Genomic DNA, 23594 nt, shown 5'->3' with positions numbered 1-23594 from the left:
TTGGCAAGGCTGGTCTTGAACTTTTGGCCTCAAGTGATGTGCCCACCTCAGCCTCCGCAAGTGCTGGGATTCCAGGCGTGAGCCACCGTGCCCGGCCTGCTAGTTTTATTTAAAAATGTCTTTTGTTAAAGACAGGGCATTAAAAATAATATATGTATATAAATTATATAAAAATAATATAATAATAAAGAAAAAATCCTCCTAATCAACTCTTGACTCAAGATTGGGGACATAAAATTATCAAGTAGTATAATTTAGTAACTTTGTAAAAAAAATGTTCTTTACACACTTCTGTTCTACTTCATTGGGAAATTACACACACAGGCGCACATGCACGTGCACCCCTCACCCCCCCTACACACTCTCTCAACTTCACAGGAAATGAAGAGCTCCTGAAACATGTTGCTATCTGTAACTCTGCAAACATTTATCTCTTCTGTCCTGGTGGTATTTATTATTCCAAAAGCCTCACATGATCCACTCGCTCACCAGCGTGGAGGTAGAAAAACCCACACTACCACACAAAATCTGTCAGCCCATATCTCTTATAGACACGTGTAAGTTTTTTTTTAACCAAATATTATAAGTGTGCTCTGATACTTAACAAAAATGCTTGTCTCCTTACAATTCATCTTATTATCTTGAATTCACACATCAAGTAGCCTTCCCTCATATAATGTTTCAAAGACTGAAACTGTGAGTCCTATTAAAATAATTTACATTGACGTGCCAAATAATGAAGAGGAAAACAACAAAATACCCTTTATCAAGCGACCAGGCTTCAACCTAATCAGTAAGCAGCCTGCACTGTGCCACGGCTGGCCTTGGGGAGGGGCGGGACACCGGCATTGGAGTGTGCCTCATCAGAGCTCCCATGCCACCCCCAGTCACGGAGAGTTGCAGACGAGAAGGGGCTGTGGCTTATGTCACAGTCAGACATCTGGTGTGGACTCTGTTCTACCCATGCCTCCCCTGCAAGGTACCCAGTACCATGAAGCTAGGCTATGCTTCAAGCTGCCAGAATGGATGCAGAATTTGCTTGGGAGCCATGTGAAAGTGAGCTTTAACCCCACTTTCCTACTTTCCAGTTGTATGGCATAGAGTAAAATCTTTATTCCTGATGAGCTTCAAGCTCCTCATCTGTGAAGTGGCTAAAATAATATCTGCTTCTGAGACTTATTTTGAAGATCACACAAAATGGACCTAATTGGCCTGCGATAAACGGTAGCTCTTTTACACTTCACTGTTTCCCTTGGTACTCAAGTTAATCTCATTTTACCTGAAGGAGAGACAGACCCATAGCCTCTGCTGGGAGTGTTCTGGTTAAAGGTAAGCCAACCAACCCGGGAGAGCTATGGGTCCAGAAGCCATTTCAAAAACACTTGATGCTTCCTGCGGCCCTGCCTGGGGGTCATGAAAACAAGTCCAGTTACATACTCTGGCCAGGCAGTCCCACTCTGGGAATGCTATCCGCCCCCCCTCCAAAAATTGGTACTTCTGTCGATAAAAAGACAAGCCACCTACAACACATAAATTATATACAACCAATGAAGGACTACTACTCAGAATATATAAAGCTCAACACCCCAAAAGAAAAATAAACAAAAGACTTGAACAGCACTTCATCAAAGTGGAAACACAAATGGAAATACACAGCAAAAGGCTCTCAGCCTCAGCGGTAATCAGGAACTGGAATTTAAACCACAGTGAATTCCACTACAGATCTACCAGGTTGAAAAAAATGCAGGCCAGAAAAAAGATAATGAAAAAGACACCTAAGTGTACCAAATAATGGAAAGACAGCAGAGCAGCAGGAGCTCTACTATGCTAACAGAAATGGAGGCTGAACTCCGCTCCTGGAAGACAGTTTAGCACTATCCATTGAAGGTGAGGAACACCCCACCCCCACGATGTGCACACCTGTGCCCTAGGGGATACACAGCAAGGGCTCCTGCCGCTGCCAGCAGTGGTCGGAAATGCCTAGAACAACTGCATGAACAAAGAGACTGTGGTAAATGCATAAAATGGAATGAAAACGAATAAACCGGAGCTACCTGCAATAGACAGAAGAAACTTACAAGGTTTATTGGTTTAAAACTATGTTGTTTCCGTCCTCTTTTGTAAGGGTCCCCCACACCAGGGTCCTTTTGTGTGCAGCTGGGGCCGCGGCATCTCTAGTGAGCAAAAAAAGCAAAACACGGCCGGGCGTGGTGGCTCATGCCTGTAATCCCAGCACTTTGGGAGGCCGAGGCGGGCGGATCACGAGGTCAGGAGATCGAGACCATCCTGACTAACACAGTAAAAGCCCATCTCTACTGAACATACAAAAACTTAGCCGGGCATGGTGGCGGGCGCCTGTAGTCCCAGCTACTAGGGAGACTAAGGCAGAAGAATGGTGTGAACCCAGGAGGCGGAGCTTGCAGTGAGCCAAGATTGCACCACTGCACTCCAGCCTGGGCAACAGAGAGAGACTCCGTCTCAAAATAAAATAAAATAAAATAAAAAGCAAAACACAAAGAATGCGCAAGCATGATGCTGTTTCCATAAAGTTCAAAAACAGGTAAACCTATACGCATGCACACACACTTTTTTTTTTGACAGCCAGGTCTCAATCTGTCACCCAGTGATTCTCCCATCTCAGCCTCCCAAGTAGCTAGGACTACAAGTGTGCACCACCACACTCGGCTAATTTTTTACTTTTTGTAGAGATAAGGCCTCACTATGTTGCCCAGGCTGGTCTCAAACTCCTGGCCTCAAGTGATCCTTCTGTCTTGGCCTCCCAAAGTGCTGGAATTACAGGCGTGAGCCACTGTGCCCAGCCTAAATATATTTCTAAAGATGTACAAAAAGTAGTATAACTGTAAAGAAAAACATGGAAACACTCTCAGAAGTGTGAAGATCTTTAGGATCAGGGTAGGGGCAGCAGGTGGCTTCTGGATACCCACCATGTTTATTGAATTACAGTGGTGGCTTAATGAGTGAGCTTTATTTATTCACTTATTATTTGTTACAATCTACAATTATGCCCTCTTTCATACGCTTGTTATATTTCACAGTAAAGAAGGTTAAAATATAAGCTCAATACATAAAGGAGATACAGACAGAGATATACAAGGAAGTGTGTTGCAGCACTGCTTTGAAGTGGTAAACACCAGAAACAACCTGAATGTCTATCAGGAGAGGGACATCCTGGTGAAATTAAGTGAAAAACGCAAACCATATCTTTTTGTTTATAGATATGTCTACATTCGTGGAGAAAGATGTGAAAGATTACTTACCGGGGTAAATATCCAGTGGGTAAAAGAGAGATTATTAAATTGTTGTTATAATTTATGTTAATTCTGTTAACAGCAACAACCAACAAAAGCAGTGGCTATATTATTATCACATTTATGGATCATACTGAAAGTCCTAATCTGAGGCCTTTTACAAATGTATGGTCCAGGTTCAATGGCTTCATCACAACCCACTCCGTTGTTGGTGGCTTGAGAAAGAGAAGTAAATTATCTTGCTTTTATTAACAGTAATGAAAACTACTAAAAGTAATGATATTAAGAGTAATGGTAAAAACTGCAATTACTTTTGCACTAACCTTTTTTAAAAGCTAATTATTTTTGTTAATAAGTATCTAAGTAAACTATGAAAAAAAAAAAGAACCCTAACTAAACCAAAAGCAGGCAGTGTAATTATTTACTATGGATTTAATACTCCTAGTTACTCAAGACAATCCTACTATAGATAGTTTATTGCTGTTGTTTAACAAAAACAGTGGAAAATACCAAGAATCTAAATTAATATCAACATCACTGACAAGAAATAATCAGATTTTTATTTTGAGGGCCAGGGGTTATAACTATAAAACAAATGAGAAATTTATAGAAATGAATTCCCCTAAAACTGGAAGTAATTAAATGTCAGCTGTAGTACCGAAAATCAGACTTTGGAATTTGGTGCACCTGTCTTAAGACCCAGCTCACATACAGGGATCCAAATTACTTAATGTCAGTGAACTTCAGGGTCTTATCTAAAAAATAAATACCATGATCTAATTTATTAGCTAGTTTGAAGGTAAAATGAAAAAATAGAGTGACTCTAGTGACACTCAAGCTTTCTTTTCTTTCCACTTTCAGCATCCCATATTAACAGAGAGATTTTCTTGGCAAATTATAAAGATTTAAGTATTTTTTCCAAAATTCAAATCTGTAAGATTTTCCAATTTTGAGAATTCAGCTAATAATAGCATATTTAAAGTAAATATTTGGATTTTTTATTTGAGATTAATACAGGAACATTTCTATTCTGCTTCTGAATCATACTGCTACCCAGTGTCCCCATGATAGCAACTACTGCCGCAAGCTATTAACCCGAGAGGAAGAAAGAAGAACTATGGAATATGTGAAATGTTTATATGAGCAATTAATCCACAACAGATGCTTTCAGACTATGCTGCTGGACTCCTAAGGAGCTGGGTGGGGAGCCATGGTGGCCCAACTCATCCACCTTCCAGAACAAACAACTTCACATAATTTGTTTTATAAGCTTCCCCTTCCCCTTCCCTTCTCTCTCCTCCTTGCTTCCTTCCTTCCCTCCCTCCCTTTCCTTGTGTATAGACAGGTCTTGAGATGTTGCCTAGGCTGGTCTTGAACTCCTGCACCCAAGTGATCCTCTTGCCTTGGCCTCCCAAAGTGCTGGGATTACAGGTATGAGCCATCATGCCCGAACAGATTTCTATTAAAGAAAAACAGGGCCAGGTACGGTGGCTCACACCTGTAATCCCAGCACTTTGGGAGGCCGAGGTGGGCAAATCATGAGGTCAAGAGATTGAGACCATACTGGCAACATGGTGAAACCCCGTCTCTACTAAAAATACAAAAATTAGCTGGGCGTGGTGGTGTGCACCTGTAGTCCCAGCTATTCGGGAGGTTGAGGCAGGAGAATCGCTTGAACCTGGGAGGTGGAGGTTGCAGTGAGCAGAGATTAAAAAAAAAGAAAGAAAAACAAAAACTGAAAGTCTTAAAACCACTGATCTCTGCCAATGCACTCCAGCCTGGGCGACAGAGCGAGACTGTCTCAAAAAAAGAAAAAATAAATAAATAAATAAAACCACTGACCTCCTACTGGTAGATAATTATGATTTCTGTGGTAAGAAGGACAGTGAGGGGTAGGGTGGGGGAAATATTTTTAAGAGAAGAAATGATTAAAAAAAAGAATAAAACAAAACCCTGCCCATTTACTGAATTCTAGACTTACTGTGCTGCAAGGTAAATTAACTAGTTAAATTACTAACCTGGAGGGATAAGTGGTATTTGTTTTTATGCTGTCATATCAGCTGATCTTCCATTTGTTTTTGTTTGTTTGTTTGTTTGTTTTTTGAGACGGAGTTTTGCTCTTGTTGCCCAGGCTGGAGTGCAATGGCATGATTGGCTCACTGCAACCTCTGCCTCCAGGGTTCAAGCGATTCTCCTGCCTCAGCCTCCCAAATAGCTGGGATTACAGGCATCTGCCACCACCCCCGGCTATATTTTCAGTAGAGACAGGGTTTCACCATGTTGGCCAGGCTGGTCTCGAACCTCTGACCTCAGGTGATCCACCTGCCTCAGCCTCTCAAAGCGCTGGGATTACAGGTGTAATGGGCGCCCGGCCCATTTGGTTTCTTTTATCCCTGTTTTAACTAGATCTCTCTGTACAAATCCCACCGGCTTCATTTCCATTCCTTCCCATTATTGGGTAATTGACAATGCCTAGCAATGTCCAACTGGATGATTTATATTCTTCCTTGGGAAAAACACGGAACACTTTCAAACTGTATCATTTTTCTAAATTACTTCTGATTTCTTTCCTCTACCCATTTTGTTTGTAAAAACAAGACAACAAAGTCTTGGGTCAGTGCTGGCTGGATTTCTACTTTTTCAATTAAGTAGAAAGAGAAAGTCTGAGGAAGAAGGGAAAAGCAACTTCTTACATGGTGGTTTACATTGCACAAGGTACTTCTATGAATGTGATCTCATTAAATCCTCCTAACAACTTTTGGAAGTAGATTTATCCTTGTTGATAACTAAGGATGGGATTAGTACCAATCAACCAGCAAATTTAAGAACCAATGTATTAACCAAGACATATGGATTCTAAAGCCAGAGCTGTGAATCAGTGCTGAATTACAGCTGTCTCCCCTCAGTGATCAGGATGCTCCTAGCAGCTGTCTCCCCTCAGTGATCAGGATGCTCCTAGAAGTTTTTGTTGTTGTTGTTTTAACCAGCAAGTCCCCTTGAGTAAGCTTGGCCCTCACAGTCAAATAATTCAGAGCTAACTCGGTTATACTGTGTTCCTTGGTTATGTGGGAGTAGGTAGTGGAGTGAGGGAGGAAGAATAAAGTCACTTTTGAGAACACTTCTAAAAAATTTGTTTTTATAGCCAAGAAAAAATTTTAACAGTTTGTTAGGTTCAGATTTCATCATTTATTCATCAGGTTTTTTTTTTTTTTTTTTTTTTTTTTTTTTGAGACAGTCTTGTTCTGTCACCCAGGCTGGAGTGCAGTGGTGTGATCTTGGCTCACTGCAACCTCTGCTTCCTGGGTTCAAGTAATTCTCCCTGCCTCAGCCTACCGAGTAGCTGGGAGTACAGGCATGTGCCTCTATGCCCAGCTAATTTTTTGCATTTTTAGTATAGACGGGGTTTCATCATGTTACCCAGGATGGTCTCGATCTCCTGACCTCATGATCCACCCGCCTCTGCCACCCAAAGTGCTGGAATTACAGGTGTGAGCCACCATGCCCGGCCAAATTGGGTTTTTATTGAACACTGTGCTAACTGCTACAGAAGATACAAAAATAACACTTGGCCCTGAACAACAGCCTATTTTTGGTCAAAAGATGGTCTGACCAAAGTTGAGTATCCCTAATCTGAAATTCAAAACCTTTTGCGCACTGATGTGACACTCAAAGGAAATGCTCTTTGGAGTATTTTGGATTTCATATTTTCCCATTAGGGATGCTCAACCAGTAAGTATAATGCACATATTTCAAAATTCATAAAAATCAGAAATTTGAAACACTCCTAGTCCTAAGCATTTCAGAGAAGGGATGCTCAACTTGTACTGGGAAAATAAGTTTATGGGTAGAGGGTAAGGTCATTTTACTCTGAGCGCTTTCCCACGGGCCTCTGCCTAGAAACTAGAACCTATGAGTCCCAGCCAAAGGGCTCCTCCCCTGCTGAACAAAGAAGATGAGGGGGATGTTCACCCACTACAGCAAAAGTGTTATTAACCTGCTGCTCTCTGGAGTGTAAATGCCTTGAGGGCAGGAGCTATGACTTCACAAGCCCATGCTAAGGTGCTGTTTGCTGAAAGAATAAGTGAAGCCATAGCAACATACAGAAGACTGTAGTCAAAGCAGAACTTTTATCTAATTGACAATAATGTGAGCTTATTTTTGTTGAGTAGTGGTAAATATAGTCTAAAAGTTTTAAATAGTTTTAGCTTCAGTAGTAGAAGGGTAGGTACTCAGGGCAGGAATGCTGGGAATTGTTAATGCTTAGCCTACACAGTTCAAACAGAATCTCTCAGACGGTTTGTGGTTCTCATTCATCCTCCTTCCTGTGATCAAACAGATGGGTGTTCCAAGCCTGATCACAGTCCCTTGTCTTCCCTTTGCATGCTTTAATCACTCTTGATTTTCACTCTCATTGATAGTGAAAGTAGATTACATACAGTAGATATAAAATCAGGTTTCTTATCTTAAGGATAAGAGATCTTCCACTGAAAGACAAAAGTGATGGCTGGTTTAGAGGGGTGCCCATTTTAATAAACAAATCCGTGTTCTTATTTCCCCAAAATACCCTTACTGGCCAAGGTTAATAACTGGCATTTCCTTTTTGAGCCCCTATTCCTTATGTTATACCTTTTGATAAATGTGGAATTATGCCCAGAAGTTCCATTGAGAAACTATTCTTTTCCAACTGAACTTATGAAATATTTGTAGTTATTTTCATAACAGCATAAGCACTTTCTAGACATTCAGTTTTCTTTTTTAAACTTGAGGTAAAATTAATATAACATAAAATTATACTAAGAAAATAACTAAAGGAAATTAAAACCTCATAAAATTAGTCATGTTAAAGTATGCAATTCAGTGGTATTTAGTACATTCAGAATGTTGTGCACACACTACCTCTATTAAATTGCAGAATATTTCCATATCCCAAAGTAGACCCCAACCCCATTAGCAGTCACTCTCACTTCCTCTCCTCTCAGGCCCTGGCAGCCCATCTGCTGTCTCCATAGATTTGCCTGGTCTGGACATTTCACAATACGGGAGTCACAAGGCATGAGACCTTTTGTGTCTGGTTTTTTTTGGACTTAGCATCATGTTTTTGAGGTCCTTCCATGTTGTAGCATGCTCCTTTTAGTTAGTTCACTTTGGACGTAATAAAAACCTCTTTTATGGCCCATTTCATGTCTTCTCTTAAAGATGTTTCCTTCCTTTACTTCCAGTTCTATCTCTCTGTTTGCATTGGGGTGATGTTTTAGGACAATGACCACCTTGGTTTAATTGTATCACTTTTGAATTTTATTATTGGTGCTATATCCCATATTCTTCTGGTCTAAGCACATAAATTCCTCCTTTTTTCCCTCCTTAATTAAATCACTGAAGATTCATGACTGTTTAGCTGCTAATTAAAATGAAGAAACTAAAACTTGGAAGTATAATATTGCTCAGGTTACTGTATTTCTACACACTCCTTTATTATTCTAATGAGAAAATAAGTCTTTGTAAATTAAAGATTCAACTTTTCAACTTCTGATTTTCTTCATTGTTCTTATGCAAAATACACATTATCAAAATTATTTTAAGCAGATTATTAAGATAAAGACTCCTTGTATAAGAATCAATTAATGTGTTCAAAGTAAAGCAACCAAACATATAAGGAAGTGAAGAAACAGTTGAAGCCTTAGAGAGTTATAAATTCTAATAATGATTTGTGTGACTTGGGACTAAGACCTTAGATTTAAAAAATATATTTCCTTTAAAATAAGTCACGATCTCTATTAATCTTGGATTAGACTCACTAGTAAAAATAATTGTCAGTTTACAGTAACAATAAAGACACTCAGAAATAAAGCGATTAAACAAAAATCAGGAAAACAGACTTCATCTTCCTAAAATGTAACCAATCCAAAGAAAATGTTTTGTAGAGCTTACTGTACCTTCTAAAATGCTCTATGTTAAAAAAAAAATCGCAATCCGGATGCTTAGAATGCATTATTTTAGCAGAAGACCTTACAAAGAGATACTTTACAATAGTTAAATATTGGCCCAAAAAACCCCAGTCTTAAAGGACAATAAAATTAAATTTTGACTTAAAATACTAGTGGGAGGTAACATTTGGCAGAAAGAAAAAAAACTATAGGGAAAACACAAAACATACTTCTAAACTGATGAAGGGTTTGAAGTAACAGCATGCTGCTCAGGTAGAAGGTGTCTGCTGCTGCTGCTCTGAGCAGTCCTGGTCTCAAGATTCGCATTCTCTCTCTCTCTCTTTTTGTTTTTTTGAGATGGAGTCTTGCTCTTCCGTCCAGGCTGGAGCGCAATGGCGTGATCTCGGCTCACTGCAACCTCCGCCTCCCGGTTCAAGTGATTCGCCTACCTCAGCCTCCCGAGTAGCTGGGATTAGAGGTGCATGCCACTATGTGGCACACCTGCCTGGCTAGAAACTCCTGACCTCAGGTGATCTGCCTCTCGGCCTCCCAAAGTGCTGGGATTACAGGTGTGAGCCATTGAGCCCAGCCCAGCACTCTGTCTTAAGTGGTACTTTATTCTCCTTTCAGAAACTTCGGTGAAGTCACCAGGAACAATTTTATTTTTCAAAATCATGAAAGAATTCTTAGAAATGTCCTTTGAAGCAGGGTTTCTAAGCATAGCAATTAAGAAAGAGATTCTGGACCTCAAACCCCAAGGGAAGTGTGTGGCTTTTTAAAAGGGTGGCCTTTTTGAAGAAGGAAAATCAAAGGAAGTAAATTACTATTGAAGTTTCTTACCCACGGAGAGCTCTTACCACTACATATTTCCTGTTAAAGGAGCCTCTGAAATGATTCTCCAATAAATAACCCGGCCCAGTAAACTTGTGTGGAATGATTCCTAAGGGTTCCCTCTCCAGCACTTTGGTGTACCCCAGTCTCACTCAGCTGGATGGAACGTGATGGGCTCTGCGGGAGACTGAAGGCCCCAGCATCCTGCCCAGTCACAGCTGGGCTGGCTGGTGGACCCTGGGCCAGTCACCCCACCTCTATCTCAGGCCCTCTTCTGTAAGACTGGGTGGACATTGAGCTTCCTCCTCTGTAATTGACTTTTGTGAAGACTAAAAGGAAAAGGGAAAGTGCAATGCATACAACTTTTTTTCCTGTGAAAAATTCATAATGAACACTCACACTCTTGCCATCCATGATAAAGTGCTTTCACCACATGCCCATGTTCACTTTCCCTTAAATTAGTGAGGACACCGAGGGTCTGTGTCCAGAGGCACATGGCTAGTGTGGTTGTCACCTGCACCGCACACAGACTCTGTCACCTGCACCGCACACAGTAATGGGTCACCACCCTTACTGCTAAAATTGAGCTCCAATAATTATGAAGTATAAAAACACACATTTAAATCTTGCTGACAAAAGTTCTAAGATTAACCCAAGAAAACACCTAATGTGCATCCCACAAATACAAATTATTTGCTTATCATGTGTCAGAAATTCTGCTATCTATAGAAAATATAACGGTAAATGAGAAACAGCACCTGCCCTGAGGGAGCCTACCAACCAGCAGGCAACTGTGAAATATGGTGGCTGGGCATGCAATTGACACACCTTCACTGACTGTCTATGTGCAGACACCCTACAAGGAACAGTTGTAACGATGATGAAGCCATCATAGGTCCATTAGACTTGGAGCCCAGTGGCGCAGCACATGGCACAGGCCAGCACTGGAGGGGATGGAGGCAGGCGGGCACATGGCACAGGCCAGCACTGGAGGGGATGGGGGAAGTGGGCACCTGGCACAGGCCAGCACTGGAGGGGATGGGGGAAGTGGGCACCTGGCACAGGCCAGCAGTGGAAGGGGTGGGGGGAGGTAGGCACCTGACACAGGCCAGCACAGGAGCGGATGGGGGCAGGTGGGCACCTGGCACAGGCCAGCACTGGAGGGGGCGGGGGAAGGTGGGGACCTGGCACAGGCCAGCACTGGAGGGGATGGGGAAGGCAGGCACGTGGCATGGGCCAGCACTGGAGAGCAGCCCTTGTATGATGCATCTATGATGCACTGGAGGGCTCCTCATATGAATGTCATGATGTTCTCATATTATTCATCAAAAAAGGGGCACACTCAAACCTATACCAGTGACACTGCTCACTGACATTAAAACATGTGTCTGTGTTGGGCCACAGGCTAGCAGACATCCCACACAGCCCTAGGCACAGGCACCAGAGTGAGCTGCAAGGTTACCTCCACGGTGCCAGAGGGCACCCTGGTGGTGGTTGCAGCGGGAGGCAAGGGAGGCAGTGCTGGGCCCTTAATGAGGGTGCAGCATGAGACTGGTCTGTGAGGGAAAAGGGGGTTAAATAAAGCCCGGGAAACTAGTGCAGAGGCTAGCAGGGCAGTGGGCTGGGAATCCCACTGGGGGCTACAAAGGAACTTTCTATCCTGACTCAGATGGTTATTTTCTGAGCATGTTGACTGAGCTTGGCTTCTGATATAAAGCTTATCACCACTTAATCTGCTGCCATAAAAATCAAATTTGGTGTTTAGACAATAGCTTCTCAATTGGCTCATTCTCTGAAATGCACTTCCTCCCCTCACCTTTTCATGGAAACTGACCAGGGCAGTGGTCCTCGCCTTGTCCTCACTCCCCAGGGGATGAAATGGCTGTGTGGGCCTGGGAGCTTGTTCTCCCTTCCATTTTAGCCCTTAGCCCATGCCTTTCCTGTTCTCTCCAGAGCTCCTACATCTTACCCCACCCTCTGCACCCCCTCCAAAGTGGGTGCTCTGAGCCTCCGCTCTCTGTGTGGGTGCTTGCTAGGTGGTGCTGCATCACCAGCTATCCTTCTGAGTCTCCCCTTGGCTTCCACGCTGCTCTGAGTGTGGAGGAAGTGAGCTGTTTTGTGCTCCTGGCATGTGCCACAGCTCCTGAGAGCTCCCTATGTACCACTTCTCTGTTCTCCTTCCTTCAGCTGTGGGAAAAGTTTCCAGCCTTGCGGCCCTATCCCAATCTCTCCCTCAATTTCCCATCTATTGTAGGTACAGGAGTAAAGACAGTCTTACTCCATTTTTGTGTTTATGACCTCTTCTCTTCTTCACTCAAAAACTCATATTGACCCTCATTTCTCTGGAACCAATGCAAAAACCCTAATAATAGGATTTAGGCTTTATCTAGCAGACTTTATACCTCAGTATATTCTGGTTTGGGATAAATCCCCCAAATCTGGCACACAGCTCAATGCCATGGCAACTAGCTGGGAGCATAGTACAAACAGGGACTAAATAATATTTACTGAATAAGTGAGAGAATTAACTTTTTCTTTTTTTTTTTTTTTTGAGATGCCCTCAAAAAAACTTTTTTTTTGAGGTTGCCCTGGCTGGTCTCGAACTCCTGAGCTCAAGCGATCTGCCCGTCTTGGCATCCCAAAGTGCTAGGTTACAGGCAAGAGCCACTGCACCCAGTCATAATCTCTCTTGAATAAACCCTCTTACTTCCCCTTTTGCATCTCTCTCTCTAAATCCTACATTTGTCTCCACAGATAACATCTCACCAATTTAGAGACACTTTTCTTTCTGCTAGATCAAGATGTTTAAAGCATTTGTTCTCACTTCTTTCATGAAACCTTCTGAGATCAGTCAGCTAAGATCTAGTTAATTGAATCATCAACTACTCTAATACTTCTGCCTGTCCTGTTTTGGGTTGAAAGGGACACAATTCAAGGTCAAAGACCATGTCAGTTGCTTCCTTTGTCATTCTCAACACTCAGACAGCACCCTCTGTAGACACTGAGTATTGACAAAATGCTCTTCAGTAAGAGCTTCTCCAGTACACTACTGTAAAACGGCCCTTCAAGAGGCCTACAGAAAATAGTACCTATAAATTAATAATATATTTTGGACTCTGTGGTTGTTTTAACAAGTTGGGAAATAAATACCAGATTTTTGAACTGAAAGAGGTCTCCTCTCCCCACTCCCCCCAAAAGAATTTGTTAGCTATAGTTTCTATACCTATGATAGGTTAACATATTTCAGTGAATTTCTTTTCTTTTTCTCAGTATTGCCCTGGCAAATACAAATAAAAGCATATAATAAACAGCAACAAAAAATGAAGTTCACACACAGAATTATGACACCAAAGCCACGTGACTTCTCAGCTTGTTTGGTCTACTAAAGTGCCGCACAGGCCACTTGGGAGGACAGAGGTCGGTGGTCGGGGGCAGGCTGGGGGGTGGCCCTTAGTAGAGAGTCACTGAGGAATAGCAGGTGTGCCCTGGAGAGGAAGGAAGCACAGGCCATGCTGCATGTTCTGCGGTGAGCATACATCAGACTGGCACTGTTGTGAAAACTGTACAGTTTTTAAACCGAAGCTCAGGCTGTTTTTCTGACTCTTCTTCCTCTGACCAGTCGACATAGACACTCAAATCCAAAAAATTAGTCCGTCAGAGAAACAAAAGCTATGATGCTATTTTTCTGCGAGCCTCTGGACCAAAGCAGGTGGCTGGAGCGGTGCTCCCTGCATAGGCATCTGGCAGCATGTGTGCCTGCCTGGTGGCTCTGTGATCACAAGTTCCCTGCAACACAGCCATTCAACAGCGGGTAGGGCTGAGTGATATTTCATCACCAGAACTGTGGATCAGATGAAATTTAGATCTGGTAGGCCAGATCTAAGAGGCTCTGTGACTTAGCCCAAACATATAACTATCTTCCAATTGGGAAAAGGTTATTTTCGGTATTAGATACTGAAATTATAAAATTAATCATTTTAGCTTGAATTTGGGGAAGTATATTTTGTTAAGGTTTATGAGAAGCATATTTTGTTAAAGTTTACGAGAGTTGCTATGAAACACAATAATTTGGAAAAAAAAAAAGAGAATGTTGTGTTTACTGGGCCATGGATGGATGATGTCACTAATAAGCAATTATAACATCCCACATTCCAAAACTATTTAATAATTTGTTTTGAAGAAATATAGCTTCCAAAAGAACAAGAACACAATCTAAACATTTATTTGGATGTTTTGCATGGCAAAATATAATTAAATATATAAAATAATTAATCTCAACCTAAAAAAGCATCAAATATTAGTCACCAACTTTAACAAGGAAGGAGGTTCAAAAGTTTATCAGTAAATGAATTTGTTGGAATACTCAATGCATTTCCCATGGCAAAAACATTTCCCATGTAAATGTTACAGACGGTTAGGCTTCTAGTGCCAACCACAAAAACTAGATTAAATGTTAGGTACATGTATGGCTATAAAGAAGAATGGTGAAAGAACAGGACCTTTAGAGAGACAAAGATTCCCAGGTCCTGTCTGGCTGTGTCCTTCCCCAGCAGTATTTCCGTAAGATGCTACGTCCTGCAGTCTCCAGCCAGAACAGCTGCCTCTGGCCTGGAGCACAGCTGGAACATCCTGTGGCGGGAGCCCCCTCGTGTCCTTGCCAGGCTCAGGTGGGTGGCAGCCGAGTGAAAGAGCCCTCCCCTCTAAACGACCCTGATGGTTACCATAACTACACTTAGTCTTCAGATGCTTGTGAGTCTGAAATGTTTACAATGAATATTCTTTTCTTTTTGAGATAGAGTGTCGCTCTGTCACCCAGGCTGGAGTGCAGTGGTGCAATCTCAGCTCACTGCAACCTCTGCCTCCAGGGTTCAAGCAATTCTCATGCCTCAGCCTAAGTAGCTGGGACTACAGGCATGTGCCACCATGCCCAGCTAATTTTTATTTTTTATTTTTAGTAGAGATAGGGTTTTGACATGTTGGCTAGGCTGGTCTCAAACTCCTGGCCTCAAGTGATCAGCCTGCCTTGGCTTCCCAAAGTGTTAGGAGCCACCGTGCCTGGCCTACAATGAATATTCTAATGAGGATTAAAATGAGGTTCAGTCTTAATAAGGGTAAGACTCATGTGACCCAACCAAGCTTTTCTCGTATCTAGACATGCTTTCCAAATATCTGGATGAACTGCATTCCCCAAATACATAATGCATGCCTGTTTACAAACAAGAGGAAGTATTTATTATAAAACATAGCTGGCCGGGCGTGGTAGCTCACGCCTGTAATCCAAGCACTTTGGGAGGCTGAGGTGGGTGGATCACCTGAGGTCAGGAGTTTGAGACCAGCCTGACCAACATGGTGAAACCCTGTCTCTACTAAATACAGAAAATTAGCTGGGCGTAGTGGCGCATGCCTGTAATCCCAGCTACTCGGGAGGCTGAGGCAGGAGAATCGCTTGAATCTGGGAGGCAGAGGTTGCAGTGAGCCAAGACGGCGCCATTGCACTCCAGCCTGGGTAACAAGAGTGAAACTCTGTCTCAAAAACAAAATAAAACAAGACAAAACAAAAAACAAAAAAACCAAAAACCAAACCAAAACAAAACAAAACATAGCTATACAGATCAATAAAAATGTGCTCTTATCTACTCAGGGCTTACAGGGGATATGTCTCCCAGGAAAACAAGCTCTTGGGCAGAGCTGTCACTCAGCAGTACGGTGCCACAGGAAAGAGAGACAGGACTCAAAGTCAAGGCCTGTGGGAGAGCTAAATGCCTACTGAGCTCAGTCAAGGAAATGCTCACTAAACATTCACCATTTAGAATGGCCACAGCCAGAGTGGTCATGATGCAAACTACTGGAGGATACTATCAATAAATGTTCCAAAAGCAGAATATCATACACTCAGAACTGGACTTTTCCTCCTTCCGATACTGTTATAGCTCAGATGTTACTATAATTTAATATAAACATCAACAAGAGAGCTAAAATAACAAACCATTTAAAGAAAGAGATGTAACAAGAAGATTGAGAAAACCCCCAATTCACTGTATGACTGGATAGTTCCATTAAAAATGTTTCTTTTTTTTCCCCCCTAATTCATAGATTAGAATGATTACTGGAGATGTAACAGGCACAGATAGGCCAGATCTTTGTAACACTCCACCTCTGCCTATCAAAAACAACATTTTAGGGCGAGGTGCCATGAAACCTGGCAGAGAACAATGCTTGCTTACTTTGGAAAGTGCAAAGACATGACAACTTAAGAATTTTGCTTAAAGCTCACAAAATGTCTTTTCACTAAATTAGATTTTCATTTACACAACCTACCACCCAAAGATGCTTTATTGTTATAGTGAAGAAAACACTTACAAAAGACAGATCTTCATAATTAAAAGACATATATAACATTTTAATCTTCTTTTAATAAAATTATGAATCATGAAATCTGCCTAATTCTTTTCGTTGTCAATTAAAATTCTTCCCCTAAAGATACTTTATAGATTCCACTCAACTCCTGGCCTTGTTTTACGGGCAAACTCTAGGATCCTGGTTTATTGCCTTTTAATTTTAAAAATAAAATTAGAGACAAAAGACTAAGAAAAAGAACCAACAATTGTAGCAAATTGGATGCCATTCCTGCACGTTCTCACCTTCCTCTGGTGACTTTCTGTAGAACCTTCATTCCCACCAGGCTGCAAGACTTCCCTTCCAACTGTCTTGCCTTCGACATGGTGAACTCCAAGTGCACTTCACCGAACATTCCACAGGCATCTTGTACCAGAAGGCAGGCTCTGTAAAAAACCATTCACATTTGTCTTTGAGGAGGCAGTTTGGATTAATACAGAGATCAAGATTTCCCTCTTCTTCATTATAAAGCCACTATATACTGCTGTGACTGGTCAATATAATTTAAAGAAAGTAAAGAAAAACCAAGGGAGGGAAAAAAAAGAAATCCACTGTAGTCATCTTCCTAAATGGGTGAGTCAGGATTAAAAAAACGTTGAATTCAAGATATCCTTTCTGTATGTGTTCATGCAGGTGTTTGAACCACCATCCACAGGCATGAAACTAAAACCTAAGCCAAATATGGCTGAAAAGTACCTCAAGATGACCATTCTCTTAAACCAAATATATTACCTAGAAACAGAGTGTCCTTTTCCCATTTTTACCGTTTCCCGTGAAAGAAATATTTGCTTTGTGTGGATGCTCGATACTGAGAAAAGCTGCAGGATAACATTACGATAAGAACAACAATAAGAGGCATTCTCTGAGACAGTACACGTTTAGACACGCATATCCCAGCAGGATAAAACCTGGTGTCCCAGCTTGCAGCAACACAGCCATGATGGACAGCCAGCGACATGATGGGATTCCCCCCAGCTTTTAAGTTTAGATGATGTTACTCATGAGAGCCTATTTATGACTGAATTTCCAATCCTCTTATTTTGTAACTGAAGTAAATGAAGCTTATTTATCACAAAATGACATATTCTCAGAAAACATTTCATGGAGCCTGAAGAAATTATAGTCAGTAAATAACATCACAAAATGGACATAAAAACTGTTCTAAAGATAAGAATGTGAAAAAAACACATGTTGGAGGAGAACAGATGAAGCCAGGAGCCTTAAGTGCTGCCTTGGCAAAAGGGTCAAGAACTGTAGACTCCTTAATGAAGTCTTCCAGGCCCACAGGGCCAGCTGGTTTGCAAGAGAAGCAGAAATATATCCTGTCTGAAAAAAAGCACCTTTACTTGGATTGCTAGTTCACCATGGAATAAGACCAAACAAAGATGTGCTCAAATAAAAATCAAACACAAAGAAACAAACCATCATGTGGGAATAGTCAAAAGAAGTAACACCAGACCTGCTGGGGACTTGAGATATTAGAATTAATGAATAGAAAATATAGAATAACTGTTTTAAAGAGGTAAAAGGTCCCCAAAATATGAATAGGAGACAAGAAACTACATAAAATGACTTGATAGATTTGAAGAAGGATGAAATCACATTTTCAAAAAGGAAAGCTACATTTATTGAAATAAAAATATTCACTGAGTAGGTGTAACAAATGGCTATATGCATCTGAAAAGTGTATATATGAGATCTGAGGTATAAATCTGAATAAATTACTCAGAATATAGCTTGAGAAGTGAGAGGAAAAAAACATGAGAGAAGGTGCAGAAATACAGAGGAGAGTGAGAAGGTCTAACATGTCTAATAGGAATTTCAGTAAAACAAGACAGAGGAGGGGAAGCAATAATATGTAGTTACAGTGATTGAGAATTTTTCCCAACTGATTTAAGATACAGGAAGAAAAACAAATACCAAGTGGGGCTGGCCATAGTGGCTCACACCTGTAATCCCAGCACTTTGGTAGGCCAAGGTGGGAGGATTACTTGAACTGAGGGGTTTAAGACCAGCCTGGACAATGTATTGAGATCTTGTCTCTAGGAAAAATTTTAAAAAATTTAGCTGGGTATGATGGCGAACGCCCATAGTCCCAACTACTTCAGGGGCTGAGGTGGGAGGATCACTTCAGCCCAGGAGGTTGAGGCTTAAGTGAGCTGTCATCATGTCACTGCACTCCAGCCTGGGCAACAGAGCAAGACCCTGTCTCAAAACAAAAACAAAGGGGGGAAAAAGACCAAACAAATACCAAGCAGGACAACGAAATGGAAATCCAACTAATATACTCACTGTAATGAAACTAGAGAATACCAAAGACTATGAGCTGTTAAAAGCAAGAAGCACACAAATAAGATTTTAAAAGCACACACAATGAGAAGATTTAGAAGATAGTACATCTGCAAAGGAACACAAATTAGACTTAAATCAACCTTCTAAAGAGCAATGAATGATGCCAGAAGACATGGAATATTTTCAGAATTCTGAAAGCCATCTCAGAACTGTACCAGCAAAACTCCTTTCAAGAATGATGGTAAAATAAGGACATTTTAATTTTTTTATATTTATTTATTTATTTATTTATTTATTTATTTATTTATTTTGAGATGGAGTCTTGCTCTGCTGCCCAGGCTGGGGTGCAGTGGAGCAATCTCAGCTCACCGCAACCTCCATCTCCCGTGTTCAAGTGATTCTCTTGCCTCAGCCTCCTGAGAAGCTGTGATTACAGGAGCCCACTGCCACACCTGGCTAATTTTTGTATTTTTAGTAGAGATGGGGTTTCTCCATGTTGGGCAGGCTGGTCTCGAATTCCTGGCCTCAAGTGATCTGCCTACCTCGGTCTCCCAAAGTGTTGGGATTACAGGCGTGAGCCACCCCGCCTGGCCTGGGACATTTTTAGACAAAGAAAAACTAGGAGCATTTTCTACCTACAGAACCTGACGTATTTACTGATTTACTAATTACTAAAATGATTTCTAGACCAGGTGCAGTGGTTGACACCTGTAATCCCAGCACTTTGGGAGGTTGAGGCGAGAGGATCACTTGAGTCTAGGAGTTCGAGATCAGCCTGGGCAACAAAGTGAGACCCTGTCTCTACAATAAATAAAAAAATTTGCTGGGTATGGTGGTGCACGGTTGTGGTCTCAGCTACTCAGAAGGCTGAGGTGGGAGGATCCCTTGAGCCCAAGAGTTTGAGGGTTACAATGAGCTACGACTGTGCCACTGCACTCCAGCCTGGGTGGCACAGTGAGACCCTGTCTCAAAAAACAAATAAAATGATTTCTAAATTATGTACTCTAGGAATAAGGAAATTATTGTGGAATAAAGGCCTGAGATACAAGGACTAATGAGCAAAAATACAAACAACCCAAAATAAACACAGGACAGAATAACAACACAATTAATAATATTAAAGGTGTAGAGCTGAAAAACTGAAAATGGATAGCAATGAAACCAAACGGGCAGTGACTGGAGCTCAAATGTTCCCAAGTCCTCATATCACTCTAAGCCTGGAGTTAAGATATTAACTTAAGTATAGTGTATGCGGTACAATTTCAAGGATAATCACCAAAGAACAGAAACAGGGAATATAACCTCCTAATCACTAGAGGAAAAAAAATGGAATGAGAAATATAGGAAAACACAAAGAAAAAACATTAAATGGCCAAGAAAATAAAGTTGTTGGTAATCGATCCACAAACTTTATGGGCAGTTTGGCTGGGTATAGATTTCTAGACGGGAACTAATTTTTCCATTCATAGTCTAATCATGTTTTGTTTCCCTCCCTTCTCTCCAAGTCTGAGGTCTTTTTTAGTTTCCAGTATGCTACCTGAGAGCAGGTATAAAAGTATACGTTTTGATGTTGAATTTATAATGTATTTTTTTTGGTCTATACACCATTTAAAGGCCTCCTTACCTCCTAGTTAACTCCTCACGTGACTTGCTTCTCCATTCCATATCTAAATAGGGAAGTCCAGGCCATGCCTTGGGGACCAGGACATGTAGGGGAACTGGAGGTAGGACCAGGCTGCATTTCCTAGGAGGAGTCTCCAGGCTCTTCTGTTAGAGAACAACCCATGGTGGCCCCTACCCCTCCACATGTGATTACATTAAGGCCTGGTCATCTCCTACTGATACCCCCAAGACTTTCCTTTAAATGTTATTTTATTTTTATTGATTAATTCTTTTGAAACAGAGTCTCACTCTGTTGCCAGGCTGGAGTGCAGTGGCGTAATCTCGACTCACCGCAACCTCCGCCTCCTGGGTTCAAGCAATTCTCCTGCCTCAGCCTCCCGAGTAGCTGGGACTATAGGCGTATGCGACCACGCCTGGCTAATTTTTGTATTTTTAGTAGAGACGGGGTTTCACCATGTTGGCCAAGATGGTCTCCATCTCTTGACCTCGTGATCCACCCGCCTTGGCCTCCCAAAGTGCTGGGATTACAGGCGTGAGTCACTGTGCCCGGCCTGTGTTATTTTTTTAACCTATGCAAAAGTCAAGACAAATACAAAAATCCCCACAGATCCAAATACAAAGTTTCTATATTTTTGATTGTGTTGAGAAGGGAGAGGTATGGAACTGGCTACTACCTTTGCCTTTAAGTTTGCCCTGACATTTTCCTTTGTCTCAAATAACAAGGAAGGGTGCTTCTGTCTATTCTTTTGCCCTAGAGACGAGTTATCACTCTTCTTCTCCTGGTATTCACACCCACCACACATGCTCTCCCACTCTGTTTTGCTCACACAGCTGCAGCTCAGAGGCAGGCAGGCTGGCTCAGGCCCGAGGTGGAGTCATCACCCACCTGGTTCGACTGGATTGGAACTGTGGCATTCCACAGACTGCCCAGACCAGCGTCAGCTTATCAGCAGCCTGCGCTGAATTCCACCCACTTGTCAATGTTTTCTGCCCAGTGAAACGCTATCTCCTAAAATCAGTGCTAGTGTGACAGGTCTGAGCAGAAAAGTGTCCCCATGACTTACTTGTTTTTCCTGAACTGCCAGGTATTTACCATAAATTTTATCATATTCAATGGAACACAAATGGCTTCCCGGGGGGCAGCATTATGTTAATAACTTTGGATCTTGCAAAAGTTGCTTATCTGTATGAGCTTGAACTTACTCATTTTTAATACAAAATAAGAGAATCTAATTCAGAGGGCTGTTGTGAGCATTGAAGTCATTCACATGACATAGTGATTTAGGGCATGGTAGAGTGACTGGTAGATAAATCTTTTCTTGGTGGGGTACTTAGGTCAATTTTTATGATAAAATTTTGTAAGTTTCTCCATATAGCTCTTGTACATGTTTTGTTAGATCTACGCCTAGACTGTCTATGGTTTTGTGTTCTATTTTAAATGGTGTTTTGTTTGTTGTTGTGTGTTGCTGGTGTGTAGAAATACAATGGCCTTGTATATTGAACTTTTGTAATCCATCAATTACTATTTGTAATCCGTTTAATGTACTTTCATGCAATCATTTCATAATTCCAATTTTGCTTCTTATTTTCTTTTATGGCTGCCTTTTAGGACCTTCAGGGCAATGCTGGAGAAGCCAGTGACTGGGCATCCTTACTTTGTTCCAGCTTTAAAGAAAAAGTCTTGAATGTTTTATAGTCACTAATGTTTGCTTTTATTGTTGGTAGTTTTTCATTTTTGGTTTTTTGTAGACGTCCTTCACCCAGTTAGGGAGTCCTAGTTTGCCAAGGAATTTTTTTTTTTTTTTAAATCATGAATGGATGTTGGATCTTATCAAATGCTTTATCTGTATTAATTTAAATAATTGCTTCCCCCTTTAACACGTTAATGTGGCAAATGACAATTTCAAATTCTGAGTATTAAAGTAGTTTTTCACTTTTGATGTAAAGCCAAGATCCTATTTGCTATGTCTTATTTAGAAATTTTGTCTCTAGGTCCATTAATGATATTGGTCTTTAATTTTATTTTTCATACTACATTTGGCATCAAGATCATTTATATCAGCTTCACAGAACAAGTTGATTACCTTTTCTTTTGAAAATTTTAGATAAAAATTCTAAGTATAAGACTCAAATAATCTGTGTTTTGACAGTTAGAAATAATTAGGTAATAAAATCATTTAGCTTTAGTGTTTTCTTTCCTGAGAAGATTCTAAACTACCAGCTCAACATCTCTAATGATAATTGGACTATTTGAACATTTTAATTTTTTTCTTAAGATATTTTGGTAATATATTTTTCTAGGGATTTTTCCATCTTGTCTATTTTCAAACTTAATAGCATGAAGATGCTACAGTATTCTTACATTTTTTTTTCAAGTTTTATTAATATTACTAAAAAATATGTAATGCTTCATGAATTTGCATGTCTTCCTTGCCCAGGGGCCATGCTAATCTTCTCTGTAGCTTTCCAATTACAGTATACGTGCTGCCAAAGTGAGCACATATATGTTTCCAATTCCTGATGGGACTGATATCCCTAATTTTCCTTTTTACTATCATTTATCTTCTCTTTATCAGTTTTACCACAGGATTATTATTTCTTGCTTTTGTTTAGTCACTGTTTATGTCATTAATTTCTACTCACATTTATAATCTTTTTTTCCATTTTCTTTGGACTTACTCTATTATGCCTTTCCTATTTCTTATGTTGGAGGCTTAGCTCATTAGTTTGCAGCCTTTCTCTCAAGCTATCCTACTTCAGCCTCCTGAGTAGCTAGGACTACAGGCACATGCCACCGTGCCTGGCTTTTTTTTTTTTTTTTTTTCCTTTTGAAGAGACGAGGTCTTGCTATGCTGCCTGGGCTGGTCTCAAACTTTGGCCTCTTGCGATCCTTCTGCCTTGGACTCTCAAAATGCTGGTATTATCAACATGAGCCACTGTGTCCAGTCCTTTCTTCTTTTTGTTTATTTTTATTTATTTATTTGAGACCGAGTCTCCCTCTGTTGCCCAGGCTGGAGTGCAATGGCATGATCTCAGGTCACTGCAACCTCTGCCTCCCAGGTTCAAGCGATTCTTGTGCCTCAGCCTCCCAAGTAGCTGGGACTACAGGCGTGCACCACCACACCCGGCTAATTTTTGTAGTTTTAATAGAGATGGGGTTTCACCATGTTGGCCATGCTGGTCTTGAACTCCTGACCTCAGGTCATCTGCCTGCCTTGGCCTCCCAAAGTGCTGGGATTACAGGCGTGAACCACTGCAC

General features: G+C 41.2%; 1 protein-coding gene and 1 non-coding gene across 15 annotated transcripts in view; both read right to left on the bottom strand.

Annotated features, from left to right (window-relative positions):
* SPIDR (scaffold protein involved in DNA repair) overlaps window positions 1–23594 on the bottom strand; it is a 475882-nt gene that overhangs the window by 45557 nt on the left and 406731 nt on the right. For all 14 annotated transcript variants that reach the window (XM_003823268.5, XM_008976887.5, XM_034966041.4 and 11 more), the window contains one exon: window positions 16666–16806. In XM_003823268.5, coding sequence (XP_003823316.1) covers window positions 16666–16806 — 141 coding nt within the window. The remainder of the gene's footprint in view (window positions 1–16665; window positions 16807–23594) is intronic.
* On the bottom strand, window positions 22729–22835 carry LOC112440822 (U6 spliceosomal RNA). Its single transcript, XR_003028820.1, has one exon. It is a non-coding gene; the product is annotated as a U6 spliceosomal RNA (small nuclear RNA).

This window comes from Pan paniscus, chromosome 7, assembly GCF_029289425.2.
Source record: "Pan paniscus chromosome 7, NHGRI_mPanPan1-v2.0_pri, whole genome shotgun sequence".
Classification (NCBI taxonomy): domain Eukaryota; kingdom Metazoa; phylum Chordata; class Mammalia; order Primates; family Hominidae; genus Pan; species Pan paniscus.
Note: the sequence above shows the minus strand (reverse complement) of the source record. Positions and strands in the feature narration are given on the sequence as shown.